General features: G+C 43.3%; 1 protein-coding gene across 4 annotated transcripts in view; it reads left to right on the forward strand.

Annotated features, from left to right (window-relative positions):
• RAF1 (Raf-1 proto-oncogene, serine/threonine kinase) overlaps positions 1–16239 on the forward strand; it is a 98226-nt gene that overhangs the window by 59713 nt on the left and 22274 nt on the right. For 2 of the 4 annotated variants that reach the window (XM_044300657.1, XM_044300659.1), the window contains exons 7-13: positions 123–276; positions 985–1044; positions 2718–2745; positions 2829–2935; positions 3256–3373; positions 12878–12962; positions 15493–15669. In XM_044300657.1, coding sequence (XP_044156592.1) covers positions 123–276; positions 985–1044; positions 2718–2745; positions 2829–2935; positions 3256–3373; positions 12878–12962; positions 15493–15669 — 729 coding nt within the window. The remainder of the gene's footprint in view (positions 1–122; positions 277–984; positions 1045–2717; positions 2746–2828; positions 2936–3255; positions 3374–12877; positions 12963–15492; positions 15670–16239) is intronic. The other 2 variants (XM_044300658.1, XM_044300660.1) reach the window with 1 other exon arrangement.

Below are 16239 nucleotides of genomic sequence, written 5' to 3' on the forward strand. Positions count from 1 at the left end.
CACCGGGGCAGTACATAAAGTAAGTGACAGTGGACTATATGACTCTTGCTAAAAAAAAAAAAAAAAAAAAAAAAGCATTATCCTGTGTTGTGTTTGAGTTTTATGTTTTTCTTCTTATCCAGCTCCCAGCACAGATATTCTACACCTCATGCCTTCAACTTCTCAACTCCAAATCCGTCTTCAGAGTGTTCACTTTCTCAGATACAGAGGTCCACGTCCACGCCCAATGTCCACATGGTCAGCACAACAATGCCTGTGGACAGCAGAATAATAGAGGTAATCCCTTGTTTCTTACTGCACTGTGACATCCATTAAAAAAACATTTTGCAGTGGACGGACAAAGAGGAGATGAGTTAGTATTTTTTTGTAATGTTTATTTTCTACCATAATATCTAGAGAACCTGATTTGATATATTTGTCGACCTTTGCAGGGAAGAAAGACATGACTGCTTTCTTCCAGAAATAGCGCCATTTGTGTCGGTGGTCTGGTATTGCGGTTTGGCCTTATCCAAGTGAATGGTTCTCACTAGAAAGTCGCTGCATTTTTCTGATCTCGTTCAACCCTTTTAAATCTCCCATGTAGACTATAAATCCTACTCTAAAGGCCATTTTACACTGGCTGAGGAGTGGAACAATTAATGTCCTGTGTAAATATGCCATCTCTTGATGCACACGCAAATGCTTGATCGCTCTGTGATTGCATCTTTTTTTGCAGCTCATAAGATCCTTGTTTATTGGCAGCACATAACCCTGTTTAAACAGGGATATGCTGTCCACAAACAAGGAATCTGTGGGAATGAACAATCGTAGTAACGATCATTCAGCCCCGATCATGGCTGCATGTAAAGCTAGCGAACCACATTCTTCCTGATCATTGCCCACTCGCTCAGCCCGTGTAAAAGGATCCTAGCTAGATCTGTTGTTATTCTTCTGAACCCTGTGACATCCTCCATCTTTTCTTCATCTTTCATTTTCTCTGACTAGAATAACTGGCTTAATACTTCTCCGAGGTCCACATCGCAACGTTTTTGTTTGTGGGGCAGAGTAGGTATTTGTGGTTTTGGTTTTTGTAGTGCCCTTTGGGATTCGACTCTTTAAAGAGGAACTTTGAACATAAAATGCAGTGTAATCTGCAGGCGGATGGAGCAGGAGGAGGTGATCAGATTCATGTATAGTTTTGTCGGAAAGGATTCAGTAAAACCTTTAACCCCATAAAACTATATATCCATCTGCTCATCTCCTCCTGCTCTATAACCTGCTTCCTGCAGATTGCACTATGTTTTGTGCTGACCTTGTTTGCATCTCTTCTACTTATGGAGGTCCTTATACGTCTTTCAGCATGGTGATTTTTTTTAGATTTTTGGGGCCTGGAGATACAACGTACCTGCTAGCTTGGTAGCAGTCTAGTCAATCTGAAATCTGATTGAATGACAACTATCCAACTTGGTGTCACCTCACATTTGGGCTGACTACCTTGCATGGTAGCTAGATTTTAATATATTTTGTGGTAATATTTGGGGAGATGTATGAAGAGATCCGAACATTAGCAAGCCTATTACTACAGCATGCAAAGTGTGTCTGTGTGCAGCATTTAAAAGGAACGGACAGCAGGATATTCGATATTTAGCTGAGCACATTACCTTATCTGCCAAAGCATGTTGTCCCCGATGGTGCCCTTGTCTTGATTTTGTGTTTCAAGTACATAGAGAAAATAATCTTTATTTCTTCTGCGTTCCTGGAGTAAGCTAATGAGCACTTTCAAGTCAAGAATGCTGGCTCCTACAGCCTCCGTGTCAAGCTTGCCACCCTCCGATCCTGCCTCCTGCCCCTTGATTGAGGTTTCAGAGCTGTGGTTACGCCATCCCTTGTCTCTTGACGTCTCTCGCAGGTACAGTCTTTCTCCTCCACAACTAGCCTTTCAGACGCATACTGTCCACCCCATCTGGCGCATGCACAGTGAAGCTCTAAAGCCAGGAGCTTCCCACCCAGCTTCACTGTGCAGGCGACGTGGCGGAGGAAAACCCCGCCTGCGCGAGATGTGGCTGGGCATGACGGAACCACAACTCTGACACTTGAATCCAGGGGCAGGAGGCTGGATCTGAATGTGGCGAACTTGATTCAGAGACTGTAAAAGCCGCCAACCTGCTTGACTTTAAACCACTCGTTAGCATATGGCGGGAGCACAAAATAGATTGTCACCTTTGAGGACAAGATGCTTGGACAGATAAGGTAATGTGCTTGGTTACATATCGAATATCTTGGTGTCTGGTCCCCTTTAACATACTGGAATAACAAGGTGTTTAGAATAATGGAGCTTAAATAACATGTGGCGACCATCAGTATGTGACCAGAATTTACGTAATCGTCAGATTGTAATTGTAAAGCTTAATATACTAATCTCTTGGCTGGACGTTTGATAAACCACCAAAGGGGAAAAAAACGTCACCAAAACGTTGGGCCTGTACTTGTTTTGAAGTTTGATAATCATTTGGACAGTGAGTTCTGTGAATGTTTCTTCATTTTTGTTTTTTTTTGTTTTTTTGTTCTTGAATTGTATGTATGTGTATTACAGGCAGATAATGAGTGATCTTTAGCTTCATTTTCTTCAGTTATAAAAGTGGCTGTACCATATTGCATGCCAACCCATGCCCCCCACTTCCATTTCCGTGGAGGTGTCATTGCTTTTGGTTAATGAAACTCTGTGGTTTGTGTTGCAGGATGCTGTAAGGACCCATAGTGAATCAGGTAACACAATGTGTGATTGATTCTTATCGTATCCTCCTCCTGCCCTTTAATCCGGCTCTAATTGTCCCACTTGTCGTTTTCAGGTAGTCCGAATAACTTGAGTCCTACAGGATGGTCCCAGTCCAAAACTCCAGCTCCAACGCACAGAGAGAAATCTGCAGTGTCCAGCAGCCAGGAGAAAAATAAAATAGTGAGTGCAATGCAGAGTACAATAAAGGGGTAGTCCGACAAATGTTTTTTTTTTTTTTTTTTAAGTTTTTGCTCAAAATCCTTCTTTGCTTATGTTGTTCCCCTCCGGACTCCATTTCCTAGTCCCTCTCAACACGCAACAAATGGCTGCTTAGCCAGTCATTGACCACCGCGGCGTCCCAGGGGATTGGGTGAGCAGTCCTTTTTGTGTTGAGGGACCGGATACGGAGGACAGTGGGAGAACTGAATTGTTGGAGCAGAAGCAATGGCGAGTATGACAAGAGCTGCTCAGTCACAGATACAACACGTTTGTTTTTACAGCGCTCCCGTGGGCAAAGAGATTCCAGTTACTACTGGGAAATAGAAGCAAGCGAGGTAATGCTGTCTTCCAGAATAGGATCGGGATCTTTTGGAACAGTATATAAAGGCAAATGGCATGGTGAGTATTGAACCAGGTCTGAAGACCTGCAGCTTATACAGTGCCTCTGAACTTCTAATGGTGGTATCCGGATATGTTCCCCCCCCCCCCCCACCCCCCCAAAAAAAATGCCACATTTTCTTTTAGGCACAAAAAATGCTGTGTCCAGATGTTACATGCTGGCCAACAGTAAATTATAAAGTGCCCTACCAACATTGCACTTGTTTCCTGGTATTTTTTAATTTCAAATAGCAGACATGCTTGGAGGGTTTTTTTTCCAGGCATTTTTCAATGAACTTCCCTATAGGAAAAAATTCTGAATTAAACCATTGTGTGACTACAAAACACCATCCTGAAAAAAATGCTTGTACAAAATGCATAAATTTCATGATATTTTTTCTCAAGCTAATAAAACACCTTCCCCCTCCCCCAAATAGAAGTGTGGCAGCACCCTAAAGGAAGTACTAGAATGAAACAACCCGTCCGGGTTCTAGTCATCACACGCTCTCTCTCCAGAGCAAAAATGTTTTTGTAATATTAAACTTGTTTAGTTTTTGTTATCCCGAGCTGCTGAAGAAAGGTTACCAGGTCAGTAATACACCTTTTTTGTTCACTTTTTATTCCACTAAACCTGCCAATAATGCCCCCCCCCCCCCAGTAGTAATAATTCTCCTTTTATAATGTGACAGTAGAAAAATGCCCTCTAATGTGTGCCAGTACAAAAACGTCTCCTTAAAATGAGCGCAGTACAAAAAATGCTCCCTTATGTGTGCCAGTGCAAAAAAATGCCCCCTAATAATGTGAACTAGTATAAAAATGCCCTGTTCTGTGTGCCAGTACAAAAAATGCCCCCAGTTGAGCTAATGTCCCCATAGTGCCCCCATAATGTGTGCCAGTATAAAATATAGTGCCCCCCATAGTACTCTTCTCCCCCTTACCCATAGTGCCACCATAATGTGCCCCTATATAGTGCCCCTAGTAGATGCCCTCATAGTATCCCCCATAATGTGCCAGTATACAATACCCCTTCCTAGTGTCCCCAGTAGATGCCATAGTGCTTCTGTGCTCCCCTTTTCCAAAAAAAGGCAACGATGCACGCACCTCCCCTAAAATGTAGTATATCACAATGCCCATTCAAACTAATAGATGACTGTGTGCCCATACATTACACTTAGGGATAACATGGGCTGACCATGTAATGGACAGGACTTCACGCAGCTCTATTCTGGGACATAAAGGGGGGTCCTCCACTCAGGAACCAGTCCCCCTTTGATTTTCATATGCCCAGTGGATAGGGGTTTGACTTCGAGAGACAGCTCTTTTAAAAAGTAGCTTTAGATATGCGACACTTTGTGGCAGGTTATGTCGGTGCCATATACTTTCATATATACACAGATCCTTCTTGGGCCTATCAGATTCCATTCATTTATCAAACCCCATTCTAACCATGAAATATGATGCAGGCAGCAGAATATAAAGGCCATTTGTTTAATGTACGTTATCTGAGGCGTGACGGGAGCTCACGTTCCCTTTTAATCATGGCGGCATGTGTATTGTAAGAGCTACATTAAAATGCAGGTGGTGAATTCATGCATGTCCGCACTCGTCACCCGAGATAAACCGTTCATTGTCATGGACGTCTTCACAAAGCACATGCAGGCTTCACTGTGCAAGCAGACGTCTAACAGATGTTACAAGTAAGCAGCTTGCCAAGATCTTGCACTGTACCAGCTGTAGATGAGGATGTACCGAAGGCTTAGACTGGTTCAGGACAAGAGCATTTTCACATGTTGCAGATTTCCTTATTGGAGATGTCGTCATTTATCAGATGGAGAACCAGAGCAGTGTAGCAGCAGAGGAGGAGGGAGCTGATTTTGTGCAGGGAAGTGACCTGCCCCATTATGTGATTGTTATTGTAAACAGGACTGAATGTACTGGAACATCTTGAGATGTTCTGCTCGGCTCCCTGAGAGAGGGCTGTACAAATTCATAGTCCACAACGCTCGTCAAGGAGAGATGAACAAACCTAGCGGCACAGCGCAAAGCTGGGCACGCTGCCCCTTTATTTTAGCAATCGAGGGGGGTTATCGGCACCCAGACTACCACCAATCGGAACTTGTGACGTGATATATCAGAAGTTTGGTAAAAATAATAGCTACAGGGAATGTGTCATGAGAAAATATCCTATAGTTTAACTCAAAATTTCTATATTATAAAACGTTTTCACACTGACCACTAAGCCTAATAATATATTGACACTTCCTTTTCTGTACGGATAACTTTTCAGTAGTGAGCTCATTATCACTGATAGGATTACAAGGACAGATAACACCTCTGTGTAGATAACACAGGACTCACGATTCACAGTAGGCGATATCGCAGCGCATCTACTCCCTCCTGACCTCTGCACAGGTCACAGAGCATGCCTAGAAATATCTCCCGTAATAGTCAATGAGGTCCCTCCTGTCCATTGTCCTGTGGCACGTGTAGCTACTCTTGACATACTCAAAACCATAAAAAATACCCTCGAAGAAGAAATTGTTGGAATGGAATGAAACTTTCTTTGTGTGAATGGAATGATATAATTAAGTGATTACAGTATTAGAGGAAAAGGATAAGTTTATTTATGAAAACTCTAGGACCCTGTTGGGCTTCCTCTAGCTTAGACCCAAGATGAGATATGGTTGGGCATTGAGGCATGCAGGTTCTATATGGTTTTCTGCGGGGATACCCTCAGCACGCCTGCAGCGGCTCGTTCCTCTGTCTATTCATTATAACTTATAGCTTGATAAAGGTCCCTTTTTGGACCCAAGCGTTGCATAACGGAATCTGGAGATTTTATGCTGAGAAGGATGTTTTGTACTGTTGCACTGATTGTCACAATCATTGGACTGAACGTCCTACATTCCACAGATTTCTCTATAGGACACTTGGTCTGAAGAGTCCCTCTGCAAGCACCTTTTGATTTGAAGGAGTGCGGTATCATTCCATTAGCAATCCACCCACCAATCCTAGTGGATCATCAGGTCCAGCATGCTCCCCGCTCTCCATTCATTCTCTACGGGACTGGTGGAAATAGCAGAGTTAATATACAGTATAACTGAGGTTAACCATGTTTTCCTAGTGTAGCATAAGGGAAGTATAGCCATACCGCTATTTTGTATTTTATTCATGATTTAGCTGATATCCGTAGCCAACACCATGGAGCTCTCAGTTACTTGTTTATCATATGAGCTAGTTTGTCTTGTTCCCTCTGATAATTGACTTGTACCCCGTCCAGTTAGGCATTGCTTCTTTACTTGCACAGAGAGAAGTAAAAAGTTTTGGCTGATGACTGTAACTTTGGGTGTAGCCCTTGAAATAGGAATGACATCATACATCTTCAGTCTTCAGAAGGAAATGGAGAACCTGCTGGTCATTCCGGCGTACATGTTAATTCTGTTTTTATGCTGCCTCCAAAATGTTATGCCTGGGAAAGTTTTATGTTTTAAAAGTAAAATTTAATAGGAGCATGCATCCTGATCTCTTATAGACAAACGCATTGATTAATGTAATGATTATCAAAGATCTTGATAGATATTAAGATAGAATTAAAGGCGTTTTCTGGGAGTAAAATATTGATGACCTATCCACAGGTTCTGATGGGTGGGGGTCCTGCTCGCCGCCAGCCAGCTGTTTGAACAGCTTGTGACCTTCTTTTCCCTGCCAAGGCCAGTGACATTGGGTTTATCAGGAGAGGTATGGAGTGGGTAGTGGACTCGGCATGCATGTTGGTACTTGCATCCCCTGTATTGGCGCCAAAAATGATAAAAATCAAAGGGGACCCAGCATGCATGTGGAACCTACACCCCCTGAATTTCATGGTCGCTGTCATGGCACTTAACAGGTAGAACTTAGTGTTAGGTTCCCGTCTTACAGAGATCGCCTTGACGTGCGGCAGACGGGCTCAAATAATTTAGTACAAAATGTATTTGCCAAGCATCTCTACATTATTAGCATAAGCTTTACAAAAGGTTTTTGTACTTTATTTGGTTTGCAAAGAGCTGTTGCATTATGTTGTGTTTTATGTTTTCAGTCATAGCATGCACCTGCGCATTGGGATGTGCTGACCAACCCCTTTTTGTGTTTCCGTTGGGTTTATCAGTCACATAACCTTGGCGCAGCTCATTCTCATTCAAGAGAATGGGCCTGGGATGCAGTACCAAGCACAGCCACTGCACGGCGCTGGGCTTGGTATGGTCATCGAAACGACTCGGCCTGAGGATAGGTCATCAATGTTCTACTCCAGAAAATATAATGATCTGTATACAGATGTGGGAAAAATGCTGTAAATTGATGGAAAACTGAAGTCTTTATTTGTATACCAGGTTTAAAGGGAACTTGTCAATCCAAAATGCAGTGCAAACTGAAATCGCCATGTTGTAGAGCAGGAGGAGCTGAGCAGATTCATCTATAGTTTTGTGGGGAAATTTATACATTTATATCTCAGCTTTTTCCACTGCTGCAGTATTTTCTCTGTAACAAAATTCTGGAACACTTGCCGGCATTATTTTCCATTGAAATGCATTAATGCCGGATCCAGCCTCAAGTGTTCTGAAAAAATGGATCCGGTATTGCAGTCTGCGGATGCGCAGACCTTTTAAAAATGTGAAAAGATAAATACCGGATCCGTTTTTCCTGATGAAAACCGGAGAGACCGATCCGGTATTGCAATGCATTTGTGAGACTGATCCGGATCCGTCTACAAATGGTATCCGTTTGCATACAGATTGCCGGATCCGGCAGGCAGTACCGGCAGCGGAACTGACTGCCGGAATCCAACAACGCAAGTGTGAAAGTACCCTAATACTTTGAAGCTGATTCCATTATGGATTCCATAGAAATCAATGGGGAAGCGGAACCCCTTATACCTAGGCCATGTGACCCATGAATGTGACATCACTGGCCTAGGGTAAGTTGCAGCTGACCGATGGGGTTGCTGGAAGTCAGACCCACACTGATCAGATACTAATGACCTATCCTGAGGATAGGTCCTCGGTCTAAAGCACTCTAAAAACCCTTTTAACAAGGCACGAGTTTGTATCTCTCACCATAAAGTGGCATACACGTACCCATACAGAAATTTCACCAGCGCTAACGGTTAAATTGAGGACCCATAGACTGCTGAAAGTTTTCTACTATCTCAGAAGGGCATGCCAGCAGAAAGAGGAATGCTACATAACTTAGAAGGGGTTTCCAAGACTTTAATACTGATGACCTATCTTCTGGATAGGTCATCAGTAGGGATGAGCGAATCGACTTCGGATTTTCCGGGTGAGTTTGGGAAATGGTCTTTTACAGTATAAATCAATTTATGAAGTTATGTGAAATCTCGAGAGACTTCGCGAAGTTATAACTTCGGCTCATTGGAGCCAATACAGTCTAATACTGTACGGAGCGCTCGCTCCGTGCAGTATTGAAACAGAGTTTTATGCAAATCGACTTCAGATGTTTCATCTGAAGTCGATTTGCTCATCCCTAGTCATCAGTATCTGATCGGTGGGGGTCCGACACCCGGGACCCCCGCCAGTCAGCTGTTTGAGAAGGCACCTGCACTCCTATGAGCACCGTGGCCTTCTCCTTGCTCACCAAGCACCGCTCCGTACATTGTATAGCGGCTTTGCTTGGTTTAGCAGCTCAGCCCTATTCACTTCTATGGGGCTGAGCTGCGCCTAGTTCATGTGACCGAAGTATGGTGATGTCACCGACCTAGGAAAAGCTGAGAGAAGGCTGCAGCGCTACTGCGAGTGCTGGTACCTTCTCAAACAGGTGAACTGCGGGGGTCCCGGCTGTCTGACCCCCACCAATCAGATACTGATGACCTATCCAGAGGGTAGGCCATCATTATTAAAGTCTTCGAAAATCCATTTAACAATACCTTACCTGGAAACCTATTGAGCTTTGTGTGTAGCACCAAAGAGCAAGACCCTTGATGCACATTTCACTTTAATACTCCAGCTAGTGTGAACTACAACTTTCAGCATGCCTACCTGCTCATCTGTTCTCAGAACTTTCATAGAAGTGGATCCATTCTGGGAATTGTAGTTCCAGAACATCTGGAGGTTGATGACCCCAGTCCTAATGTGTGTAGTCTACCTTTTATGTATGTGGGACACAAACCAGATCAGTGATCGAAATGGTTGTAGTAACCGTTCAGTCGCCCATCACGTACTCTGGCATAAAGTGTTAAATGCCAGTCTGTATGACCTGGCAGTCGTCCTTCAGATTCCTTATTTGATTTGGTTTCCATATTAATATTTCAGCTGTATCGCACACACTTGGCGTTTGGGAGGGTGCTAATACGAGAGAAGTCTTTCATGAAGACGCCGCTTGTCTTGCTTCACTACACCCCGGTGAAAGTAGTAACCAACAAACTGGCAAATTCTTTAATTCATGATGCGGTTAGCTGAGGCTGGCCAAAATATGCTGCTTTATAAGAAAGGACGTCTTCAGGGTATGAGGCTTGTGACATCAGGGAGATTTGTGTTTTATATATATAAACCTGAAGGCAATGATCCCTTGGCCTGGTTTCTATGTAATTTGCCAAAAATACTAAGATGTGACAGTAAACAGTTGCCGGATAATAACAGGCTGGAGAGGAGCCTGGGCATCGGTTAACCGTTTCTGCTCTAGGGAGAGTGTTATCTGGGCAGACGAGGGCAACGCAGCCATACACAAGTCTAAAGTCATTGCGTTACAACTGCCGGTGTTCATACGCGTATGTGCCGCAAGGCAAGAGGTGTATGATGCTGGGCATTAAAGGGTTGTGCAAATTTTCTCTTCAGATCTTGCATTACCACCTATTATTCAGTGCAGCTAATGCAGGTCTATGGGGCAAGAGTTCATATTATATACAGATTGCTACAGAAAAACACATTAAAATCAGAAGCATATGGAGGGTCAACCAAAGACTAAACCAGCACTGATTAAAAATCTTGATGATCCTTTTTTTCGATAATACAGCATTGCACAAACAGTTAAAGGGAACCTGTCACCGGGATTTTGGGTATAGAGCTGAGGACATGGGTTGCTAGATGGCCGCTAGCACATCCGCAATACCCAGTCCCCATAGCTCTGTGTGCTTTTATTGTGGAAAAAAACGATTTGATACATATGCAAATTAACATAAGAGTCATATCTTACTTGTGTGACCAGAGAAGAGTCATATTTTCAAGCTCTGACTCATCTCAGGTTAATTTGCATATGTATCAAATCGGTTTTTATACACAATAAAAGCACACAGAGCTATGGGGACTGGATATTGCGGATGTGCTAGCGGACATCTAGCAACCCATGTCCTCAGCTCTATACACAAAATCCCGGTGACAGGTTCCCTTTAAGCACAGCACCCCGACTGTAGACACATTTCGGACAAGTTATATGTCCCTAGTCATTGTAACAGTTAAGCAGGGGACCCCGACTGTAGATGCGTTTTGGTCAAGTTATATGTCCCTAGTCACTGTAATGACTAAGGACGTGTAAATTGTCCGAAATGCGTCTACAGTTGGGGGCGCCGTGCTTTACTGTGTGTGCAATGCCGTATTATCAAATGAAGGATTATCAAGGTTTTTAATCAGTGCTGGCTTCACCCTTTGGTTGTTCTAAGAGGCCTGGAATCGGATCAGAACCGTGCACGATTGATACCAGGACAGCACGAGAGCTGGAGTCCATTACTATGCATATGGAGGGACACTGAGCCCTATAGACTTCTATGAACGCCGTTATTACAGCTCCATAAAACCATTGGGAAATCATGGTCGTACCTTTTGACTGTTCTCACAATACTTGCTACCATAAAAGATAGTCGATGAGTTTATTGTGTATTTATGGGGTCAAATGGTTGAGGTTGGACATCCAAAACAAAGTGTGAATTCCTTTAGGATCCAAAAATGTGAGAAAATCTTGAAACTTGGAGGCGCATTTAAGGCACACCACTTCCTTGTTGGTCAAGGCGTAAAAAGGGTCTAAAACACTTGATAAATGCAGTGCAACACCTTTACACCAGTTTTTATTGGTACAAATTGTGCCAAACAACGTTTGCATTTTTAGTAGTAAATCTGCCCCAGCGTGTCTTACCACTAGCGTATCTTTCATGGAGTTTTTCCGTAGAGAAGGTGTTGGCAAAATGCCTGAAAGATGCCAAGACCTACAGCATGCTATATTTTTGAGGAGGGGTCAGAAAGACCAAATACGCCACCTAATCAACAAAAACGCTTGTGTCCTGCGTTTCAGAAATGACACAAAAATCTACAAATACAGAAGAACGCCACTAAAAAACGGTGAGGGTATTAGTGCCATCTATTGACTGTACGTCACTCCTTGACCAGCCGTATTTACTTTCTGAATATTTCAGTCTCCTAACATAAAGGGTGATGTGTTCAAATTGTACTAAACTGAGAAGTGTGGTCAGGGCTTAGGGTACTCTCACACTAGCGTTATTCTTTTCAGTCATTGAGTTCCGTCCTTGGGGCGGATCAGTTTTATCCTAATGCATTCTGAATGGAGAGCATTCCGTTCAGGATGTCTTCAGTTCAGTCTTTTTGACTTTTCAGGACGGAGATAACGCCGCATGCTGCAGTATTATCTCCGTCCAAGATTCCGGGACACTTGCCTGAATGCCGGGCATTTTTTCCCATTGAAATGCATTAACGCCGGATCCAGCCCCAAGTATTCTGGCAAAACGGATCCGGCATTGCAGTCTGCGCATGCTCAGACCACAAAAAATGTGAAAAAATAAATAAATGACGGATCCATTTTTTCCAGATGACACTGAAGAGACGGATCCGGCATTTCAATGCATTTTTCATACGGATCGGGATCCTGATCCGTCTGACAAATGCCATCAGTTTGCATGCGATTTGATGGATCCGGCATAAATGCTGCAGTCAGTCCATAGTCTATATTGTAAATGCTGCGGTCAGTCAGGATTGTCGGTGGGGGTTTACTAGGGGCAGGGGAAAATATACCAGAGGGCTGACATTATTTGTCAGGGTCTCTGTGGGTGAACAGGTGGTATGATGTGGCCGTACTGTGATAGAGCTGTAGGGGGGGGGGGGGGGGGAATTTTTCTCTGGAGTGAAAGAACAGAACGGGGTATTGGAAAATACAGCCTGCCAGGGGCTCTATGGTGGGATATGAAAAAAGGGAAGACACCACTGTGGGAATGGGAGATTAAAGGGTAGACAGTGGGTGGCAGGGGCTCATTGACTGACTTGTTGAAACATGATTCCACTGAATCTGCTGCCTGTATTTAACACAGACCGGCAGCAGCTTCAGGGGAACCCCGACCTTCCTCCCCCAGTTCCTCCAAAGAGCAAGGGGTAAGCGGACTGCAGATACAGCAGCCGCTGTAGATCTGGTGGAGGCCCCGGGCCGTGAGCCTCCGCTGGCCACCCTTTAATCTGGCCCTTAGTTTTATAGGGAAGAACTGTGATCCATATTGCACATCTGGATTATTCTGACCTCATTTAAACTCCTCTCTTTCAGGTGATGTGGCAGTAAAAATTCTCAAAGTTACAGATCCAACTCCAGAACAGTTGCAGGCCTTTAGAAATGAAGTTGCTGTTCTCAGGTGAGCAATTTACAATCTGAAGGTGCTGTCTATGCCTCTGTCATGTCTGGATGAAGGGCCCATACGCAAGTGGCCCGAAACGCGTCACATTGTGCTACAGTTTCTCCGTTTGTGCACATGGATTTTAATTGAATATGTGAAAGAATAAAGCATTGGTTTTTAAGGAAAAGGAGCTGGACGTTTTTTTGCTATTCCTGTCTATGCCTCTGTATGAAAGCAGAGCTATACAAAGGTACAGCTGGGACCCATAAAACTAGGACATTGAATGGATCGGTAATCTACCTTTGTGTGCATAAGGCCTGTAAACTTGTGATTTAAAAAAAAATTCAACATTAGAAAAGAGATTGGGTATCTGGATGTCATAGTTTATAAGGCTAAAAAAAGACCTATGTCTGTTTATTTCATCCTCTTATCCTGCAATGTTGGATCAGATGAAGGCAAGAAATCCAATCAGGCAAAAGCCATCTTCAGCTTTGGAAAAATAATTCTTGCCCGACTCCAAAGCATTCAGAATAAGGCCTCATGGACACGACCGTTTTTCGGGTCCGCATCCGAGCTTCAGTTTTTGCGGCTCGGGTGCGGACCCATTCACTTCAATGGGGCCGCAAAAGATGCGTACAGCACTCCATGTGCTGTCAGTATCCATTGCTCTGTTCCGAGGCCCCTGCAAAAAAATATAGCATGTCCTGTTCTTGTCCATTTTGCGGACAAGAATAGGCATTTCTACAATGGGCCGCCTGTTCTGTTCCGCAAATTGCGGAAAGCACACTGTCGTGTGCATGATGCCTAACTTCCCTGGATTAGCGACCCCAGAAATGTAATAACTTATAATATTAATACTCTCTAGAAATACATCCAGGCCCCTCTTGATGTCTTTTAGTGAATTCACCATCACCACCTCCTCAGGCAGAGAGTTCCATAGTCTCACTGCTCTTACCGTAAAGAATCCTCTTCTATGTTGATGGAGAAAACGTCTCTCTTCTAGAAGTAGGTGATGCCACCCTTGTCATAGTTCTGGGGATAATTCGATGATGGGAGAGATCTCTGTACTGACCCCTGATATATTTATACATAGTAATTAGATCTCCCCTCAGTCGTTTGTTTCTAAACTAAATCACCCTCATTTTGATCTTTCTGGGTACTGTAGTCCACCTATTACTTTTATTTGCCCACCGTTGAACCCACTGCAGCTCTACAAATTAGTGGTCAAACCACACATGGGGTATAAGGTGCCAATACTATGTTCTCCTGATGTGCATCTGTGCCCATTTTGATGCACTCAATGATCGTATATGGCTCGTTAGCAGCTGCCTGACACTGGTTGCTACAGTTAAGTATACTGTCAGCTAAAGGGAGTGATTTTTTTTAATTTATTTTTTTTAGGTTTTTTTATATACACTGTTATTAATCTATCTTGGGCTCGTGAAAGATGTGGCACAATTATTAAAGGATATGTCTCTAATAAATGTGGTGCAGCTCGGCCCACCCTTGCCCAAGATCAAGATGTAGATTATCTACTGGCTCACCCTGGTGCAGTCTAGAACCTATGGGCTATGTACACCTTCATTTTACTCATTTTGGGCTAAAAATATTTTCAATTGGCCTTTATTAAAAATATTGAGCTATTCTGTCACAAAGCGTTAATTTGTTTTCTAACTTTGTGACTGGTACTTTCACTTTGTGCAGGTCATCTAACAAACCTTGTCTCTAAAATGAGTGTTTATAATGTCAGAGCAGAGATAAGAAGCCCGTCAGCTCCCCAACTGATGGAAAAGAGAGGAAATCCAGAGGCTTCTTCTAAAGCATCTTAGCTGTGTACAGAAAAAAGGACTTCATATTTTTTATAAAGACCAGTTGAAAAAATGATTTTTAGCTGAAAATGAGTACAATACAATAATAAAAAGAAATTTCCCCCAAAGGTGTACATAGCCTTTGAGGCCCCTTTACATGGGCCGACACAGCAGGCTTTTTTTTTTTTGTGAACAGTTGGTTCCGTGTAATTGCCTGTTTATTACAGGAGGTGAGAGCTGCTTTTTCTTGCAGCAATCACCTCCACTCTACTGGGACAAGTGATGTCTACTGCCTATAAATATTCTTTGTTTGAGGGCAGCAGATTGCTGTTTAGACAGCACGATTTGCTCCCCAGAAGTGATGATTTAGGCATCTACCTCAGTGAGGTTTACACCCAATGAACAAGTGATTGCTTGTCCATGAAGTAATCAGGGGCACCTTTACACGGGGCAGTTATCGGGAAGGAGTCTTACGAAGAACGTTCATTCCTGATAATTGACCCGATAATCGGCCTTTGTAACGGGGCATTTGCCTCCACATAAAAGCTGATCAGATTAGTTTGAGAGGACTGATTTTCTCATGAACCCATGCTGGTACTCCGTTACAAGTTTATTCTTTTGAGATCTCTACCAAAACCTTCACACATTGTGTCCACATTAGAACGGTCTGCATGCTGTAGATTTCAGATTAGATGTATTAGATTGTGCGGTATCTTATGTAGTCTTTTCTATTTCAACAGAAAAACACGGCATGTGAATATTCTGCTTTTCATGGGCTACATGACAAAGGATAACTTGGCTATTGTCACACAGTGGTGCGAGGGAAGCAGTCTCTACAAACATCTGCATGTACAGGAGACCAAATTCCAGATGTTCCAGCTCATAGACATTGCCCGACAGACAGCACAAGGCATGGAGTAAGTATTCCTCCAGACTGCGCCGCAGTCTCGTGTTCTGGATATTTCATGTAGTGCGCTACCACCTGGCTCTACAGTCTTCTGCCTGTGGCTCTTTCACTTGTTTTAAAACTACAACTCCCAGCATGCCCCGACAGACGCTGCCTTGGAATTGTAGTTTTGTCGGCGATACCTGCCCGGGATAGAAATTGTATGATATTGCCCCCTTGCTCAGGGTCATCAGTGCAAGGAGAAGAGTTTTACCTTCCTTCAACTAAAACAAATAAATTCTAGGAAAAGACGAGCGATTCCTTTGGGAAGCTATAAAAGTGATCTTCTGGGATTGGGTGAATGCTTTTCTATGTGTTCTAATGATATTTTACAAGGGAGATGAACCATTAAGTATTGATTAGCTCCTGAGGGGTTGCAACAGTCAGCAGAACAGCCCCATCTGTCAGTACACATAATGCAATGTAAGGATAGGCCGATTGTGAAGGAACGAATTCAGATATTCAGCACATTTTGATTTTCCAGTTTACAATAGGACGTCCCTTGACTTCCTTGGTGACTACTGATATCCCCTAGTTTACT

The sequence above is a fragment of the Bufo gargarizans genome, chromosome 7 (genome assembly GCF_014858855.1).
Source record: "Bufo gargarizans isolate SCDJY-AF-19 chromosome 7, ASM1485885v1, whole genome shotgun sequence".
Taxonomy (NCBI): Eukaryota; Metazoa; Chordata; class Amphibia; order Anura; family Bufonidae; genus Bufo; species Bufo gargarizans.